The sequence below is a fragment of the Sinocyclocheilus grahami genome, unplaced genomic scaffold, assembly GCF_001515645.1.
Source record: "Sinocyclocheilus grahami isolate Dianchi unplaced genomic scaffold, SAMN03320097.WGS_v1.1 scaffold150.1, whole genome shotgun sequence".
NCBI lineage: Eukaryota > Metazoa > Chordata > Actinopteri > Cypriniformes > Cyprinidae > Sinocyclocheilus > Sinocyclocheilus grahami.
In genome coordinates this window covers 9,682-29,536 of record NW_015505329.1, presented here as the reverse complement: position 1 = coordinate 29,536, position 19,855 = coordinate 9,682, and the positions used below count along the sequence as shown (strand labels likewise).

Here is a 19,855-nt window from a genome sequence, read left to right as displayed (position 1 = left end):
AACGATGTGTACATATTGCTACATGCCACCTCTGGCCAGAATGGACTGTTGTGCACTTGCTTCATGAAAAACACCATAAATAAACACTGTGGCTGAAATGTCATTTCTTGTATGTAATGTCATATGTTCAGTGCATGTGTATTTCTCTCTAGTGTTACGCATGACTTCCTGTGCTTGTCACATGCGCTTTAAACATCAGTCACACTAAACTGCAGTATTTTTATTAACTAGTTACAGAAGGACATGTTTGCCTGAACTAGTGCCTGGATTATCGTCACTGGCTGATGACTGTGTACTGATTAGAAATGTCCAAATTTGACAACCTTGTCAACAGATGCATAAGAAGTCATGCACAAATTTTTTTAACTGTAAATATTGGGTATTATAACTTTTATTTAAAGTCATTCAATTCTACTGTTCTTCGTATTTGCTGTTATTAATTTGTATTTTACTTCATATATGCGGCATTATCTGTCCTGCTGTCTTGATATCCCTATTAGCATCAGCCAAAACCCATATTGGTTCAACTGATTTCTTTTTTTTTTTTATTATTTTTTTTTTTTATTATTATTAGCAGATTTTGTTTGAATTTTATGCTACACACAGATTTACCTTCATATGTTGCAAATGCAGGGATTAAAAAAAGAGCTAGCATTTTACCTTACATTTCAACTTTAACTTGTTTTATCTAATAAATGTGTCATGCAAGAGTTCTGGTTATATATTGCAAATATATAGGCAGATTATATATTTCAGGTTAAATATTGCATATATATTGGCAGACGTCTTTTGGCTATCAGATCCAGTTCTGCAACCACTAAGCAGCAGCCCCCCCCCCCCCTTTTTCCCATTTTCTACTATTTGCACCAGTTCAGATCATATTTTATTTATTTTTATGCAAATCTATGTAATTTTTTGATTAGCTGGGAATTATTGCCATGTGTTTTGCTAAGTTTGAACATTTGTGCGTAAAATATTATTGGACATTCGCAAAGCAGATAAAGGACCTGGACCTTAATTTTCTTATTAACATGCACAAGTTTCCCTTATTATTATTATTATTATTATATTTTTCTAATATTCCAGTTTTTTTTTTAAGAGTAAAATATTGCCTTAGATTTTTTTTTTTAATAATAATTGTAATATTATTTGTAATCAAATATTATTTTTGTTATTATTATTATTTGCTCATATTGATATATGTTTGTGCAGCTGCACAAAAATATTGAAATCAAGGTGAAATAAAATAAATGTTAGATGAAAAACTTAAAACTGAAATAAAAAGTTAAAAATTACTACAATTAGTAATAACTAAAACTAAATAGGAAATAAAAATTTAATTAGAATTGCAAGATTTGCATTAGAATTTACTGCAAATAAAATTAATACTATATAAAAAAATAAATTACATACCACAAAAAAATGTATTTGACAATCATCTGTATTTAAGAATAATTTAATAAGAATGCTATATAATTTCTATAATTATGTAATAGTAATTGTGCAGCTGTACAAACAAGCACAGCAAACCTGCAGCATTTCAAGGGGAAAAGTTTTTCCTATTTTTGGCCCTTGATCAGTGTCAAAATGAAGACTATGGAAAAGTTACATTGTATGATCTCAGTTTATATTACTCAAAAAGGTTATCGGTCATACAGTGTCATTATATCCAGTTCAATGATAAGATTGGAAAAGATTCCATTTGGTATTTTATGTTAGTCAGGAGTTCACAGTTCATATACTTTGTAAAATCATATGATAATTACTTGACTGTCTTGTCTGTTCTGCAAACTATAACCTTTCGCACATATTACACACATCTATCAGCTGTTGTGGATTATAAAGCCGTACTCCTCACAAATGCCAAAAGGTTGGCTAATCATTGCGAATTTCACACCCCAAAATCATCAAATGTCAAACTTTGGACAGATACGGCTTAACTTGAGAAAATTGCAGTGTTTCCATAAATGAGCTCGAGTGTTCACTATTGCAGTCAGCTGTCTTAAAGGAACAGTTCACCTTCAAATTAATATAATGTGCTTATTTCCTCATCTTTCTCTCATGACTTTTTGTCAAGCTCCAAAAAAAAAAAAAAAATTATTTGTTTGTTCTATCTATCTATCTATCTAGCTAGCTATTATCTGTTTTTTCTATCTATCTATTATTCGTTGTTCTATCTATCTATCTATCAGTCTGTTGGTCTGTCTATCAGTCTATCTATTATTATTTGTTTGTTTGTTCACTCGTTCGTTTGTTCTATCTATCTATCTATCCTTCTGTGTCTCTGTCTGATTATCCGTCTGTCTGTCTGACAGACTGTATCTTTCTGTTTGTCTCAGATTTTCAGACAAGGCTTTGTAAAGCCACTCAAAGTTGTCTGGAAAAAAGGATACAGTCCTTAAAGACAGCCAGCCAGATAGATAATGCAAAATGCATTTCATTTGTGGAAAAAAGTATTGCCCTGTGCCATAGAAAGTTCAGTTTCAGGTCGCTTGAAACCTTAGAACATTATCTTATTTCTATGAATTTTACCCAACCCTTCTAGCAACCACCCAGAACAAGCACCTACCAATCACATCACGCTCCCAAGTGAACTGGATAGTCAACAGCCATTAAACCATAGGCTATACCCTGTATCTGGACACAATGTGTTCATTCCTGCTTGTGGAGAGATGAGTAAACTTGACTCGAGTGTGAGCACAGTTGGTGATCCATGAATAAATAAATATATTCGAATGACTAAAAAAGAGCTTATTGTGGAGCCTTTAATAGATGGCTTATGTGTTGCTTTCAAAAGCATGCAGGAAGAACGCTTAAACACTCAAAGTACAATTAAAGGTGGACACTTTTTGTATGTTTTTGGCTTGATGCTACACAAAAACGTTTCTGTGCTACTAACACGCATGCATTAAAAACTACAAGCTTAAAGAAATCCATGTTAAACGGCTGGTCGTCACAGCGTCCCGTTATTCGCCCCCGCCCCGGCCCTGTTGTTATCTTGAACGGTGTGGCGGCGTTCCAGAAAAACATCGTGTTCCCAGAAGCGCGCATCACGTTGCAGCGGTGGATTCGTGCGCGCGGGCTCCGCCTCTGGACGTGTGAAAGCACAGACACATGGCTGAAAGTGTGTCACTGGGTTAACAACGTGAGTCGAGCACCGAAGGGGCGGAGACACGGACGGAAACGAGAACTAGAGAACACTGAGTTCTGAGCGCCCGTGCGCATCCTGAGAGTCGCGTTCCATTGTGTGAGACGCTCGAGAGCTTCTATGGAACGCTGAAGGATCCGAAAGCTCGACAGACTTACAACTTACACGAACAGCTGTTTCAAATTATTGTCCTCCTGAATTATAAGACACCAAGAGTCTGAAGACATGGAATCAACAAAGCAAGGTAAGACATTTATTATTGTATTGCTTATAATTATGCATTTTTTATTCATAATTGTAAGCATAACGTATTTAGCATTGTTAGAAACATTACTCCTGTTTTGTGGGGAAAAAAATTGCAGTGTTATCCCGCGCTACAGTAATGCTTTATTTTGACATACAGCATACAGGATTTCCACTGTCATAGAAAACCCGGAAATATTAGTGAATATGCCTGTGTGATTTCTACACAGACGTGTTAGAGATGTTTTTGTACTCACTCTCACATGTTTTAGCAGCTAAAAATAGCTGTTTTTAAGCTAAATCCCCATAAAACCCTTGAGCAGTCATTAAAAATCTTATTTTCCATCTTTATTTGCATTTATTGTCGTATTTTTTTTTAATGTACATTTAAGCCCGACTTTAATGATTTATGTGTAGATTTCATTTAATATCTTCCCTGTTGTCCAATGTAGTGTTGGTTGTTTATGGTGAAAAGGCACTGAAAATAGCATTTTCAGTATGTATATATATATATATATATATGTGTGTGTGTGTATATGTATGTATATATATATGTGTATGTGTATGTATGTATATATGTGTGTGTATGTATGTGTATATATATGTGTGTGTGTGTGTATATGTATGTATGTGTGTATGTGTGTATGTATATATATATATATACCCGAGACACCAAACAGAAGTAGTGTAATTCTCTAAGCTAAATGCGTAAATGTATTATAATTGTATTATTGATGCACTGTCTGTGGTGTCATAAAATGAAAACCTGTTTAAAATGAGAGGTTATCAGAGTGAAATGTTGTGGGTTAAAGCACCGTTGACATGCTTTCCGTTGCCTGCATGACTGCCGCGCGCACTGGATGTGGGTTAGGAGTGTCCGTGACGTCACGCGCCCTCTGTACTCGGACTACTAGAACGCTCGCTCTCACATGGCTCTCGTAGCCTAGCCATGTGCCTGTGTGTACTAGGAGTCGGGGCTCCGCCGCTGATTGGTCGTGACGTGCGCGGCGCATAGTCTCTGATTGGTCGAAGCGTGGCAGTTGCCGACGCGAGACTCTCTGCAGTACCACGTGAGGAGGCAGCAGACAGCTAGTGACCTAGATATTCTTCCCCTACAAAACATGAGAGGTCCACGTGTGGGTGGGTCTGAGAAACTAAGGGTAGTTGGTGGTTAAGTAACCTCCCTTGTCCATTTAAAGAAATTCAGGACATTTCTGTTTACTTTGGTTGGTGTAAAATAAATCCATTTATTTATTTATGTACTGAACAATTAACTAAACAATTACTAAATACATTTTTTTAACCACTTCTTTTATTGTACTTTTGATGTATTTAATGATTATCTTCTCCATATAGCATATAGTGGTACTGTATTGGGCTAGTGCAATTAAACATAATGGTGCAGTTTCATTCATCTAAAAATAGGTCATGAGCTGTTCAAAATGAGGAAGTTCATCCAACATGTGCACTGCAGAAGATTATATAATTTTACAGTTGTGTCAACAACAAAAGATAACTTTGTGCAAGCATATTTGTGTGACTTCTTCATATCAAGATGACCTGCTCGCTTATTGAAATGAGTTTACATAATGCAGTTATCCAATATGTAAATGAAATGCAATGAAGAAGGTCAAATTGTAAAACATATCTTCAAACTGTTTCTCATTTACTTTTGTTCTTGACTGTATTGTCTATTTTATGGTGTACGCTAATTAAAAAAATGCTTTTTTTAACCCGAAGAACAAAAAACAAGGGGTATTTAAATCTTTTTACTGTACTGTGCATAAATGTTAATGCTTAATTTATTTTATCATAAATTGTTTTAATTTATTTTAATTCATCCATTAATTAGTCATTTAACTTAAATGAGAAATGTTGGCAACTAGGTTAAAAAAAGTTTTTTTTTTGTTTTTTTTTAATTCAGTTAATGTTTATTTTGTTTCAAGTAATGATTTTTTTTATGGTTGTAGGTAAGTGCTATTACCCCTGGTTATTGTTAACTATGCAACATTTCTTTTGGTAATCTAGAAAATGCATATTTGAAATCAAGTTTAGTACTGTGCATGAGTGCTCATACTCTTATAAAATGCACACTGCAAAAATAAAATTGACAAAAGTTCCCGCTTTTTCTCATTTTAGTGCATCAACTTAAAGTAAAGTGAGAAATGATGGCAACTAGGTGAAATAAAAAAAGTTTGTCTTAAATTTTTTTTTTTTTCAGTTAATTTTATTTATTTCAAGGAACAAAAAAAATGTATGTTTTTTTTAGCCTGGTTATTGTTAAATAAAAATTTCATTCTAGAAAATGCATATTCGAAATCAAGTTAAGTACTGTGCATAAGTGGTCATACGTTTGTCAATAAAACTTTTTCAGTGTGCATTTTTAAAACGTTCCCTCTTTTTCTCATTTCCAAGGAGGCGTGATAGCCTACGTCTGCTCCTCAAGCTCCGCCCCCAGCCCCGAGTCCTGCATGAGTGACAGCTCTAACAGCCGCTCCCCATCATCCTCCCCGCCTCTGCCCTCTAAACCGAGCCGTCTGACAGACTTGCCCACCGCTGGACTGCTGTTGAAACACACTCAGCCACGCGGACACGCTTCTAACAAGACCCTCGCTGCCAAGAGCTCCATCACCAGTGAGTGAACGCTGAATAAGCTTGTTTGTGATTCAGCTGTCTAAAATTGGCAGGATTGGTCCACTGGGTATAACTAACTCTTCCATGATTTTCCAGAGCTCAATGGGATGGTGCTGCTGTGTAAAGTGTGTGGAGACATCGCCTCGGGCTTCCACTACGGCGTTCATGCCTGTGAAGGCTGCAAGGTAAGGAAACACTTCTCTCAGGATCATCTAACATTCTGGGTCTGTTCCAAAACCTAGTGTTGTACAGGTAAGAGAGCATTTTTAAGCATCATTGGCACGCTCACACTGTAGAACCTTTTAGCCAAATTCTACAGCTTTGCATGTATATACTTTAGTTAAGTCAAACTTTATTTACTTTGCAGAGCATGCAATATGTATGTGTGTGTGTATATATATATATATATATATATATATTTGTGCCTAGCTTAACAATATGTGCATTTAGCACTTTTTTGAGTTTGCATTCCAAGTCTCTTCAGTCACTAGCATTCGGAACAGACCTCTAGTATTTCTAGATATGATTTTATTATAAGGAAATAATGTTGTCTGTGTTATTTTAGTATAATTAAGATACTATTAGAGTTTTAATTAATATTTGAATATTACTATAGATTGTATCAATGTTTTGAATTCGTTTTTTTTTTTTCATTTCAGTTTTATTTAAGAGTTTTAGTAATTTTGTTGTTTCATCATTTTTAGATTTTTTTCTAAATATATAGTGTCTATTAATTTTTATTCCAGTTTTAGTTATTTTACATGAGGTTAAACTAAATAAAAATGAGTAATGTAACCTTGACAACTAGCTGAAATATATTTTATATTTCTATTTAATTCATTTTATTTCAGTTCATGTTAATTTTATTTCAAGTAACAGAAATGTATTTTATGGTTTTAGTATTAGTATAATATTAACTATAATAACCCTGCTAACAAACAATTGCATTATTTTGAAATAAAGCTGAAGCAAAATATAAATATAAAAAATTAAGACTTAATTTCTACTTAATTTTTAAAAACTTAACTTGGCTAAGTGAAATAAGTTGAATTAAATAAAATTTAAATTTAAATAAAAATAAAGCTATATAAAAAAGGACAAAAAAAAAGCTAATTCAAAATATTGTATATGGTATATATATATATATATATATATATATATATGCATCTATGTATAAAAACACTGTTAGCGGAAAATTGCATGATTTTTTTATTTTTCATTTTTAACAGGGCTTCTTCAGAAGAAGCATCCAGCAGAATATTCAGTATAAGAAATGCCTGAAGACAGAAAGCTGCACTGTTGTGCGGATAAACCGCAACCGCTGCCAGCAGTGCCGCTTCAAGAAGTGTTTATCTGTCGGGATGTCCCGAGACGGTGAGTTACAAGCCATATCCGGCTTCCTTATGAGCTCAAGCTTTTGTAATATTGACATCAGGACTTGTAGCACAACTACATTTTTTTAAGTCTAAAGCAGAAGAACTAAATGCAATGAATCTTAACAAACAATCTCTCTTTCAGCTGTGCGTTTCGGACGCATCCCGAAGCGGGAGAAGCAGCGGATGCTCCTGGAGATGCAGACGGCCATGAATAACATGATGAACAACAGTCAGCTGCAGCACATGCTTCACGGCGCACAGCCCGCCCCTTGTGCCATCGAGAGCAAGTCCAGCTCCTCCTCGCCATCGCCGCCGGATTCGCCACGCTCCTCCTCCGATCTCTCCCGGGACTCCGAGTCAGTCGTTCCCATGGACACGGCGTCGTCCTGTTCGTCAGACAGCGGGGAGGAAGACGTGCCGAGCACTGGACCCGCTCCCCGTGAGGACCTGTTCGCGTATGGCTCGCCCCGCGGAGGGTCCTTATCTCCAGCCAGCTCCGAAACACTCAGCAGCAGCAGCAAGGAGGACGAGGAGCCGCAGCGGGAATGCTGGAACCACTGGAACCAGAGCGGTGCAGTGCAAACCACCACTGGACCTTACAGGGATCATGTGACCGGGTATCACGTGACCCAGCAGTGCAGTCGAATCCCAGAAAGCCTGCCTTACCACAGAAACCACTTGAACGAAGTCCAGACTGGAGCAAACAGAGGACATCTGGTTAGTGACCTTCTGCTGTTTATACATCAATATTAGCAATACACACTTAAGATCAGTGTTGTTAACTAAAGCTAAAACAGCTTCTTCGTTTTTTTGGCTGAAATATTACATGAAAAACATTTCAATGACAATTACAAATTTTGTCTTGGCAACTAACAGAAGTAACTTTAAGTACAAAAATTATTAAAACTAAAACTTAAACCTAAATGCAAATATTAAAACAAACAAAAAATGACAAGCACATAAAATTACTAAAACTACAATTAAAATATTAAATATAAAGATAATTCCTTGAGAGAAAAACATTTACCAATTACCAATATTATTATTTTAAAAATTAGAAAATAATCCCAAGAATTCTTAAATGATTGTATTTATTATATAAGTGTAATATTTATATTATTTAGTCTATAAGTTATTTAAAAAAATACATATAGAATTTATTATTTTTAATTTATTTTTCTAAATTATAAATACATTTATAGACAATTTCTCTGGCTGCATCCACCATCTTGGGTGAAATTTGTCACGTTGCTAAGCTAATAATGTAAACAAGGCACACAAAAATTAAGTATAATAGTTTATTTGTAAATATATTTAACTATGTTTTGATTCAAATTGTTTTTGCTTTGAATCCATTTAAAAATAATTTAAATAAATCTTACAAAATAATTGTATTATTTTACATAATTATTAATTTATATTATTTAATTCATAGTTTTTTTCTAAATTATTGTTAATAATTTAATTATATAATTTCTAATTGATTAATTATTTATTTTAAATGCTGAAAATATTTGGAGAATTTCTCTGGCTCGAGCGTGCTAACAATGCCTTAAAATGGAGCAGAGCTATTTTAGCACTAAAGCGTATCTGGTGTAGTAATGTGACTCTGTTGGTCTTCTCTCAGGTGTGTCCCATGAGTGTTTCCCCCTTCGTGGACCCCTGCAAGCCCGGTCATGAAATCTGGGAGGAGTTTTCCAAGAGCTTCATCCCTGCCGTACGAGAAGTGGTGGAATTTGCCAAGCGGATCCCGGGCTTCCAGGACCTCTCCCAACACGACCAGGTCAACCTCCTCAAGGCGGGAACCTTCGAGGTAAAGCACCACGAGTCCCGATGCGTTTCAGAGAGTGCAAGCATCCGTCAGACCCCTAACGCTCTCCTCCCTTTCTCTCCGCGCAGGTGCTGATGGTGCGCTTCGTGTCGTTGTTCGATGTGAAAGAGCGGACCGTGACCTTCCTGAGCGGGAGGAAGTTCGGCGTGGACCTGCTGCGCTCCATGGGTGCCGGAGAGCTGCTCAACTGCATGTTTGAGTTCAGCGAGAAGCTCAGCGCCCTGCAGCTGGACGAGGAAGAGATGAGTCTCTTCTCCGCCGTGGTGCTGGTGTCTGCAGGTACGCCCTTCAAAAACAGAGAAACGCATCTTTTCGGTGCAATAAAAAATGCAAAAGCACAAACTTAAAATAAAATAGAAATTTAAAACAGAACGAAAAGCTAATTCAAAATATTAATACATACTATAATAGTATACAATTAATACTAAAAATAAGACCGCTAAGAGATACTGTTACCCAGCGAGTCGTGCTGTTGTCTAGAAGCGGCGGCGTTATAGCTGAAACCAGTTAACCAATAATGAACTGTTTGGAACATAATGGGCAGCAAGATGTGCAATTTAGCACTCTTCATGTAAAACTTAATTTTTGTAAATATTTTTTTATATTAATATATTATTACTAATTACCCATTTTAGTAATATTATTAATCGGTTATTTAGAATTTCTATATTTAGAATAGTTTTTCATATAGATTTTAACAACATCTCTGGCAGCATTGGGTGAATTTTGAACTATTTAATGATGCAGATTGTTTTTGCTTTTAATAATTTTAAATACTCTTTATGAATATATTATAAATTATGTATTTTTAATCATTTAAATAATTAATTAATAATCAATAAATAATTTATAATTTATTTATTTTTATATTTAAAAATTTTTCCATCTTGGGTGAATTTTGAACTATTAATTGATACTGGTTTTGCTTTGAATAATTTTTAATCATTTATGTTAATGTCATATATTTATCTTTAATCATTTGTATTATTATTTATTATTTATTTTTAATCATATATTTAATAAAGTAATGTATTTATCTTTAATAATTTGTATGATTTATTTATTGTTTATATTTAATAATATTATTAATTTATTATTTATGTATATTTTTATACATTTTCATATACCATCTTGGGTGAATTTTGAACTATTTTATACATACTGGTTTTGCTTTTAATCATTTACATTAATGTAATATATTTATCTTTAATCATTTGTATTATTTATTTTTAATAATATTATGAATTTATTATTTATTCATATTTTTATACATTTTCATATACCATCTTGGGTGAATTTTGAACTATTTTATACATATTGGTTTTGCTTTTAATTATTATCACTTCAATAATTCTAATAAAATGGTTTTAGTACATGCATTTACTGGTGTCGGTGTCTGCAGTTGCTGCTTTCGTGAAGCTGATCGATTGTTGCATGTTTTCACAGACCGATCAGCCATCGAGGATGTAAACGGCGTGGAGGCCCTGCAGGAGACCCTGATCAGAGCTCTGAGGAACCTGATCATGAAAAAGCACTCGAACGAAGCCGCCGTCTTCACCAAGCTGCTGCTGAAGCTGCCTGAGCTGCGCTCGCTCAATAACATGCACTCCGAGGAGCTGCTCGCCTTCAAAATCCAACCTTAAACCCCCTCTACTCTCTGTCTGACCAACCTGGGCTGTAAATTTCACTCTTGAATGTATTTAACAGGCTTTTTTTACTGTTTCGTGAGCAAAGACGCATTCGGAATCGTTCGGGTTTTAAAGCTATGTCAGAGATCATCGTGATTTGCTCATTACGCACAAGCAAAGGTTGTCTGCTTTTCACGTGTGTTTGTAAAACACTTCCTTATCGTTTCATTATGTGCAATAGCTGCTAACGCATGGCTATTCATATAAGAGCAGCTTTATATCGTATCTTGTCCAAAAGATTGATTATGCGTTGTGTATATATATATATATATATATATGATGTAATTTAAAAAAGGAAAAATCACACACATTAAAGTGCACAGATTTAAATGAGGTAAATCATCTATGCGCGTGCATTGACTATTATTGCAATCAACTATCAGCATGTGTTCTTCAGATGCACAAAATCAGCTTATGATTCATAATGTGATTATTGTCAGGTTGACCTGAGAGGCTGCTGTCAGGCAGATATGAGAGCTGCTGCGGGTCACGGGGTTTGAGTTCGTCTGGTTCCCGCTCCTGAATCCACTTCACTTCTGCCGTTCACACACACACAGGCAGTCAATGACAGCAGAGGAAATCCAACAGAAACCAGCTTCAATCCACATTACCTGCCCAGAGGCGTGCTGTAATAGCCGTTCTCCTCCAGCACATCCTCCACCATACTCTGAAACATCAGACAAGCTGAAATCAAACTCACAGCTCTACCATATAACATACAGGAAGAAATATGAAATTCACTACTTTTAAAGATGGAAATCTTATTAGTTACCGTTAAAGGTTTAGTTCACCCAAAAATGAAAATTCTGTCATTAATTACTCACCCTCGTGTTGTTCCAAACCCGTAAGACCTTCGTTCATCTTCAGAACACAATTTAAGATATTTTTGATGAAATATGAGGGCTCTCTAACCCTCCCATAGACAGCAAGGTAACTACCACATCCAAGATGATCGACAAAGTAGTCCGTGTGACATCAGTGGTTCAACTGTAAAGTTACGAAGCTACGAGAATACTTCATGACGTCAGCGCCGCCACACGCTCGCGTAATGATACTGTCATGAACACGCGTCCAAAGTGACGCAGTAGAGACGAAAATGTGGAATAAAGTCGTTATTTTTGTTTTCTTTGCGCAATAAAGTATTCTCGTAGCTTAGTAACATTACAGTAGAACCACTGATGTCACACGGACTACTTTGTCGATCTTCTTGGTACTTTTCTGGACCTTGAACATGGTAGTTACCTTGCTGTCTATGGGAGGGTCAGAGAGCCCTCAGATTTCATCAAAAATATCTTAAATTGTGTTCCGAAGATGAACGAAGGTCTTACGTGTTAGGAACAACATGAGGGTGAGTAATTAATGACAGAATTTTCATTTTTGGCTGAACTAAACATTTATTAAGTGAACATGGGGTGAATTTGAACTCATTTCATTACTTAGGTTTGAGTGAATGTTCAGTTTTGTCTGTGCTGCACTGAATTTTACCATGAAAAACTGACAATTTATTTGTAATTATTCCAGATCTTCATAATTTTCATAATTTTTACTTTCTATAATTTAAACATAATTTTGTGCGTATTAATTTAATTAATCCTGTTAGTCTTTTTACCTTTTTTTTATTTTATTTTATTGATTTTAAAAAATTACAAATAAAGTCAGGGGCTACATTAGGATAATAAAATAATAATAATAATAATAAATTAAAGAAATAAAATCAAAAGGCAGAAATAAAGTTAAATAAAAACATTAAAATGTTTACAAATAGAAACATATTACAGCTTTCTAACCTTTAACATTTTTTAAAACATTTTTAAAAGGTTAAAAACATAAAATAGTTTTTCGGTATTGTTGAACTTCTGTTTTTAAAATTAAAAACAAAAGCTTATTTTCCCTATATCTGCATTTATGTATACTAAATTTAGCTAATAGGTGTAGCCGATTAATAAATAATATTCCTTGTAATTTTAATTTCTTTTAACTAACAAGAGTCAGTTCTTCAATGACGTCATCCTCCAGGACGGAGGATCTTTTGTTTTTTTCATTTGTTTTTTTATAATCCACTTTTCATGGGTCATAAATATCACTGTCCATCTTGTTAGCCTTTTTCATTTCTTTTAATTGACAAAAAACATTCCTTAAATGACATCATCATCCTCCAGTAAGTGACATCATTTTGGAGGGAAAACAGCAGCACAGATGTCAGTAAGCATCATCAGTGGATATGATTAATTACTCGTGCTGGTGGATCAAATTACAGAAATCAGTGTAATATTAAAATGATTCATGCATTCATTCATAATAGTTTAAAATGTGCTGCATAACAACAAAGTTTAAAATCCCACCTGTATGTCCTCATAGGTGAGACCGCCTTGCAGACTGGAGCAACCTGCCTCCCCTACAAAATAATTTAGACGAGCTCAGTGACATTTGTGAAGCTTTCAAATTAAACCAAAGATAAAAATGTACAGTTTGGAGTTCCACTTCCACGGTTTTCCGCAGCGGCTGGGTCTGAACTTAAAGACTGGATCATGGACCACCACTCTCTGCTGGCTGATGACATCTCCACCAGCTCCTGACTTCCTCGAAGAACCTGAAGGGTTTGAATTCAAAGGTCTGAAAATTCTTTTTCAACTCAATTCACAATTAAATAAATTTTCCACTGAAACAGCCACAAGATGGAGCTGTTGCACCTTTTCCCCCATGAACCCTGTAAAGCCTGGAACAGTATATACAGTGGGTACGGAAAGTATTCAGACCCCCTTAAATTTTTCACTCTTTGTTATATTGCAGCCATTTGCTAAAATCATTTAAGTTCATTTTTTTTCCTCATTAATGTACACACAGCACCCCATATTGACAGAAAAACACAGAATTGTTGACATTTTTGCAGATTTATTAAAAATATGGAACCTTTAGATAATATTTTAAAGTATCAATAATAATAATAATAATAATTGATACATCAGGTTTTTATGGCTCATTTAGTATGCTATAGTAAAAAAATGGAGGAAAAAACAGGCCCAAACCGAGCAAAAATATGCAATTTGGAGCACATGCTGATATTTATATGGCAAATAATTATGATGAAATTCTGATGCTTGTAATATAAATCAATGCAATGTTTGTAACAGTATAACAGAGTACTTACATAAAATGATATAAATGTCATTTGTGACTCTATATCTCCCAATAATATGTGACCCTGGAGCACAAAAGCAGTATATACCAAAACTTATTTTTGATTAGTAATATGCATTGCTAAGAACTTCATTTGGACAACTTTAAAGGCGATTTTCTCAATATTTAGATTTTTTTGCACCCTCAGATTCCAGATTTTCAATAGTTGCATCTCGGCCAAATATTGTCCTATCCTAACAAACCATACATCAATGGAAAGCTTATTTATTCAGCTCAATCTCAATTTCAAAAAATGTACCCTTATGACTGGTTTTGTGGTCGAGGAGGGTCACATATGTCTTAGTAAGACGATATTTAATCCTGAGTTTGATGATCAAAGCTCTCGGTTGCAAAACATAATGCAACACAATGATGATTGAGAGATGAACAGATAAACGTTCCTCGAAAGCCTGATGATCATATTTGATACTCACATTTCAACATGATTTGAAATGTGCTGCTTCAGTCCAGTAAGTGTTCATCATGAAATATTTCTAACAATATAAAAGTTATTCTTACATTTACTTCACAAAAATCAGTAAAGATTTCACAGCAAAAAGACACGTGAAGCACGAGCTGAAGGTGCACGTTTGTACAATTGTATTAAAATAACTTTTATTTGCTGAAAAAGTATGAACTATCAATCAGACGACGATTTTATCTCAGTAACAGGCCATTATTGTGCACTTTTAAAGACTGGATCACTGCTTCCACGCCGCTTCGTGTCAGTAATAGTACAAGATGACAAACTAAAAATGATTGTTGTTGCATTAAACAGAAGTACCTTATTGAGCTCCACCTTCAGATTGTACGGATCACTTCCATACGTGAACAGCGGTTTCTTGAAGCGTTCGACTGCCCGCTGCTTGAAGCTGTTTTGTGGAGCTGGTGGGAGCTAAAAACAGAAAATAGGAGTCAAAGAGACTGAAACATTCTGGAAAATGCCTGAAAACAGACTCTAAATGACCTGAGTTATGAATACAATCTTATGCAGAAGTTCAAGAAGCCTTTGGTTGGGATCGTCAATTTGTCGAACTTTTCTCTGAGATAAACAAATTCCTGCTGATGCTGTGAATGAGTGAGAAACACAAGTGAAACCAAAGAAATGCCCTGATATTTTTAGCTATTTAACCTTTAGTGTGAGAACACTGTTACTTTTACAAAAAACTATATAAATGAGTCAAAATAAAATTCACTGAGCATCTCATTTTTGTGCACATGAGCAAAACTGACACTTTTTACCTGGTCGTGCTTTTGCTTTTTGACAATCCGCACTGCCAAATGCAAAACAGAAAGTATTTTACTGCTTTTAAAAATTGCATTACATAAAATAACATAAAATTTAATAAAATTTAATTTAATTAAAAATTTAATTAAATTTAATTAAATTTAATGTAATAAATAAAATTTTAATTTAATTTAATTTAAATTTAATTATTCAAGCTATCCCTCTAATTGTGTAAAAAAATGAGAACAGAAAAACATCAGAAAGCATAAACTCACCTGTTCAGCTCATTAGAACATTTAACACTGACATTCCCAGACATGTCTACACATTTTAAGAAAGGAAAAAAACAAGAATTATTTCTAAATTTAGCATATATATATATATATATATATATATATATATACACACACACACACACACACACACACACACATTCTTTGCCTAGAAACATACTTTACACAAGTACAATCTTGGTGGTAACAAACTTTAGTACTCAAGAACTCAAGAGGGCGCTAGAGTCTAATATATGTGCCATTAAAGCAGATGTGTTGTTATTCAAATAGCTGCTACTGTATGTTTATAAGATCTAAATACTCAGCAAGATTTAATTTGAGCAAGCATTTGTTTACACAGCAACTGAAACTGATCAAATGCAATTTAGCATTTGCGTTACAATACTTGTGTAGAGTGTTTCAGTGCTAGAGCAGAAACTGATCTTATTAGTATATTACAGATAAACTCTGTCACCTTGGCTTTGCTTTTGTTCTGCTCCGCTTGTTAACACAGATGCAGACGTTTCCAAACTCTGAGTCTGTGATCCATCTTGTTCTTTGAGGCCAACGCTCTGAATCAAAAACAAAATTCAAAGAGTATTCAGGCTGTATTTAGGTTTATTTATTAAAGTGCCCGTATTATGCCATTTGTACGTTTTTTAATATTATTTTGGGAGTTTCCTACAATAGGTTTACATGCATGCAGGGTCAAAAAACGCTTTTGTTTTCTCAAAATATTCAAAAGATTCAGTCTCTCTAAGCCCATCCTTTCCCTGAGCCTACTCTGCTCTGATTGGTCAGATGGCCCAGTCTGCTGTGATTGGTCTACCGCGTACAGAACGATACATCCACTGCCATAGTTCTGTATTTTGAATGCTCGATAGATATTTATCATACTAACAGGTTGTGATTCATCTGATTCAGATTGTTTACATTCACATACAGCTACATTACAGACTGCATGAAAGTCAATACTGGAAACAGCATAACAGGAGCACTTTAACCGACAGACAGGTTATAATAATGAAGAAATGTCCAGTAGTTTATTAATCGAACCCGTTGCAGTGGGCGGCACATCCTGGTCCTGTTACTCTCCAGGAAGTACTTCTGCGCTCTCTTCCTGTCTCGCTCTGCCCTTCTCTCCAGTGAATTATAGGATGCACAGAGATTGTCCACAAACTTCATCATTATATCTGAAATTCTGGAGCTGACCTTGATGATGTCAGGACGCACGTCTGCGTTTGGAGTCAAGCACCTATCAGAAGCCAAAGAGAATGTGTCCTATAAAGGTGGTACATCTTCTGAAAACTAATAAACCAAACTAAGAACTAAATTTAGTGACTGTCGATGAAGAATAGCTTTAAAGCATGCCAGAAAATACGAGGAAGCAACAAGACCACATTTGCTATCATTCTCAGTGACAGCATGGGAAGATTAAAGACTTTCTCCACAAAAACTGTTTTCAACACTGATAATAATTAAAACCATTATTAACAGTTGAGCACCAATAATAACTGATAATAACGGAGCTCGAAATCAGCATATTAGAATGATTTCTGAAGATCATGTGACACTGAAGACCGGAGTAATGATGCTGAAAATTCAGCTTTGCATCACAGAAATAAATTAAATTTTACAATATATTCACATAGAAAACAGCTCTTTTAAATTGTAATAATTTTTCACAGTATTACTGTTTTCACTGAATTTTTGATTAAATAAATGCAGCCTTATATTGAGCATAAAAGACTTCATACATGAAAGCAGCAACTCTCCAGGAAATCATACCATTTAATCATGTCAGTCACTCTCTCAGAGAAGGTTTTGTCTCCTACTGGCTCATAGACCGCTTCCACAATCTAAACACATGAAGAACATGAGCAAGATCAGATCAAAACCACCTGACAAGCTTTATAAATGGAAAATCCCACACCGAATCATATGGAAGTTCTTTTAAAATGTCTTAATAATTGAAGAGTGCATTTGAAAAAAACGATAAACGCCACTTAAAAAAAAAAAAGAGCTGATGCCGTGCATTCTCCACATATAGTGCGATCTGAACCCTAAACACGTTTTGTCAAAAAAGCCAGTTCACGTTTTACTGCAGAAGCCGACAAGCGCCTTTGTTGTTTTTGAACAGAAGCCGATAAGTCCATTTTAGCGAACCAGCGCTCTGTATTCAGGTCAGGTGACAGGCTACGTTCACTTTGAAAAGACTTGCTAGCTGAGAGGACAGTGTTGCCAGACGTACGATAATTATCGTATTTGTACGATAATTTTGATCTCTGTACGATGTATGATCAATAATGAAAAAAATCCCATAATGTACGATAATTTCAGTACATGTTTTTTCCAAAGTCAACCTCATCAAAACAAAGCCACGAAATCGGCTCATTACAGACGCTCTAAATGGGTTGGTGCACACCTCAGGACCCTCAACATCTGGCAACACGCAGGATTCTGATGACAGCGACTCAGAGGTGGAGTTTGGACCTTCCCGCAAGGTACGTCTATGGCGATGCGGAAAACACGGATGGAATTGCGGAATCCAGTCAACGGAACTTACTGTATAACGCGGAATGTCACGGAATTTGTCAAAGTTTGGATGAATTATTCAAAGGAAGGTCATTACACTTAAATCGTGATATGGACTAGTATCTGTAAATATTAAGCCGCAAAAAGGCTATTTAAATATAAATCCTGCATGTTCTGTGTCTGTCTGAATCATAGTCTATGGTCTGAATGAATGTCACGCGGTTTTGTTTACTACACACATCCGCTCGGGTGATTTCAGCATCTGCCTTCTCACTAAATAGGACATAACATCCCCAGAACTGCTCTGAGAGTCAAAAATATATAGTTTCTGCCAGAAATGTATTATTATTGTTCAGTAGAATGTACGTACAACTACTACTACTAAAATTATTAAGGAATAATCACAATATTTCTTCCATGTTTTAATTTTAATTGTAAATCCCCTTTGTTTGCCAAATTTTTTTTTTTTAATTTTCATTAATTAAAAGATAAATTAAATGAATGTGTTATGCCTTCAGTCAATAACCAGAAAAATTAAAATACACAATGCAGAATTTCTAAAGAAAAAAAAACTACTACTAAAATTATTAAGGAATAATCACAATATTTCTTCCATGTTTTAATTTTAATTGTAAATCCCCTTTGTTTGCCAAATTTTTTTTTTTAATTTTCATTAATTAAAAGATAAATTAAATGAATGTGTTATGCCTTCAGTCGATAACCAGAAAAATTAAAATACACAATGCAGAATTTCTAAAGAAAAAAAAAATTCATAAGGCTATAAATAAAAGCAGTTTTTATGCATTCAAATAATTAGACATATTAAAACACAGAATTTGGTAACAATAAACCAGGTGAAAAAAATTGAACATTTCATAAGACCCTAAATATGTCATTTTTGTTAAACTTTTTAATAGATTTGATGTTGAATTGTATATGTTTTATTATTTAATTAGACATGCTTTTGGTTAATAAAATGTAATTTAACCATTTTAAAAAATTGGAAAAATTAAAAAATTTGGAATTTGGGAAAAAATAAAATGTATTTCATAGTGCCCTAGCATAGTTATTTATTTATTGTGGTAATTTGTAGGGTGTCTAAAAGTTGTTGTTTTAGTCTAGTAGATAAATAGCTGTATTCTGTACGTTTGTACAATAATTTCTTCAAAAATACGATAATTTTGAGCTTCTGGTACGATTCTTGGACATTTCTGAGAACACTGTGAGAGGACTTTCGTCAAAGCTGACTAAAAGTGATCGAGGATGGATCATTTCGACGAACTTGATGAACCTGAGATATCTTCTTCAGGGTGCGAAAAAGGAAAATGAAAGCTGAAACGTTTTCACGGAAGCTTGCAAAAGCAGCGCATTACAATGGTGAGGGAAAAGCTCTGTGTATTGCGTGTAATCACATCCATACAGTTTATGATCACAACAACAACAACAACGTTTGTCAGGCATCTACATTGTCATCTGAGGAGATTACAAAGATTAAACCAGTGTTTTTTTAAACTCTAAAACAAGAAATGTGGAGTTATCTGCTTTTGTCAAAAAACGACTGTTGGGAGTTATCTGCTTTTGCTATAAAACAAACTTTTAATATGTAAAAAAAAAAACATACTTTCAATGAACATTAATTTTGTAAATTACCTGTATTTGTTTAAGTTATTATTGCTCAATCAAAACAACCCAACTGCAGTTTGATTGATATTACTTGGAATGC

The 19,855-nt window shown here is 34.6% G+C and overlaps 2 protein-coding genes across 2 annotated transcripts in view; one reads left to right on the top strand and one right to left on the bottom strand.

Moving 5' to 3' along the window:
• Nucleotides 1-3,131: 3,131 nt before the first annotated feature.
• Nucleotides 3,132-10,971, top strand: LOC107592106 (nuclear receptor subfamily 1 group D member 2-like). The gene is made up of 8 exons (XM_016281483.1): nucleotides 3,132-3,392; nucleotides 5,807-6,025; nucleotides 6,122-6,210; nucleotides 7,255-7,399; nucleotides 7,544-8,118; nucleotides 9,029-9,214; nucleotides 9,301-9,511; nucleotides 10,679-10,971. The coding sequence occupies exons 1-8, from the start codon at nucleotides 3,374-3,376 to the stop codon at nucleotides 10,873-10,875; spliced, it is 1,641 nt and encodes a 546-aa protein (XP_016136969.1). The 5' UTR covers nucleotides 3,132-3,373; the 3' UTR covers nucleotides 10,876-10,971.
• A 301-nt stretch (nucleotides 10,972-11,272) lies between these two features.
• Nucleotides 11,273-19,855, bottom strand: part of LOC107592161 (NIMA-related kinase 10) — a gene marked incomplete at its 5' end in the record, with an annotated part of 18,081 nt that continues 9,498 nt past the window's right edge. Inside the window, 11 exons of the mRNA XM_016281563.1 lie at nucleotides 11,273-11,456; nucleotides 11,532-11,587; nucleotides 13,263-13,315; nucleotides 13,408-13,510; nucleotides 14,882-14,992; nucleotides 15,065-15,165; nucleotides 15,340-15,371; nucleotides 15,601-15,646; nucleotides 16,073-16,169; nucleotides 16,654-16,852; nucleotides 17,386-17,456. Coding sequence (XP_016137049.1) covers nucleotides 11,408-11,456; nucleotides 11,532-11,587; nucleotides 13,263-13,315; nucleotides 13,408-13,510; nucleotides 14,882-14,992; nucleotides 15,065-15,165; nucleotides 15,340-15,371; nucleotides 15,601-15,646; nucleotides 16,073-16,169; nucleotides 16,654-16,852; nucleotides 17,386-17,456 — 918 coding nt within the window. The remainder of the gene's footprint in view (nucleotides 11,457-11,531; nucleotides 11,588-13,262; nucleotides 13,316-13,407; nucleotides 13,511-14,881; nucleotides 14,993-15,064; nucleotides 15,166-15,339; nucleotides 15,372-15,600; nucleotides 15,647-16,072; nucleotides 16,170-16,653; nucleotides 16,853-17,385; nucleotides 17,457-19,855) is intronic.

Coding starts and splice junctions, on each gene's coding strand:
- LOC107592106 (XM_016281483.1), top strand. Junction 6,211..7,254: donor ATGCCTGTGAAGGCTGCAAG/GTAAGGAAACAC, acceptor CATTTTTAACAG/GGCTTCTTCAGAAGAAGCAT. Junction 8,119..9,028: donor GAGCAAACAGAGGACATCTG/GTTAGTGACCTT, acceptor GTCTTCTCTCAG/GTGTGTCCCATGAGTGTTTC.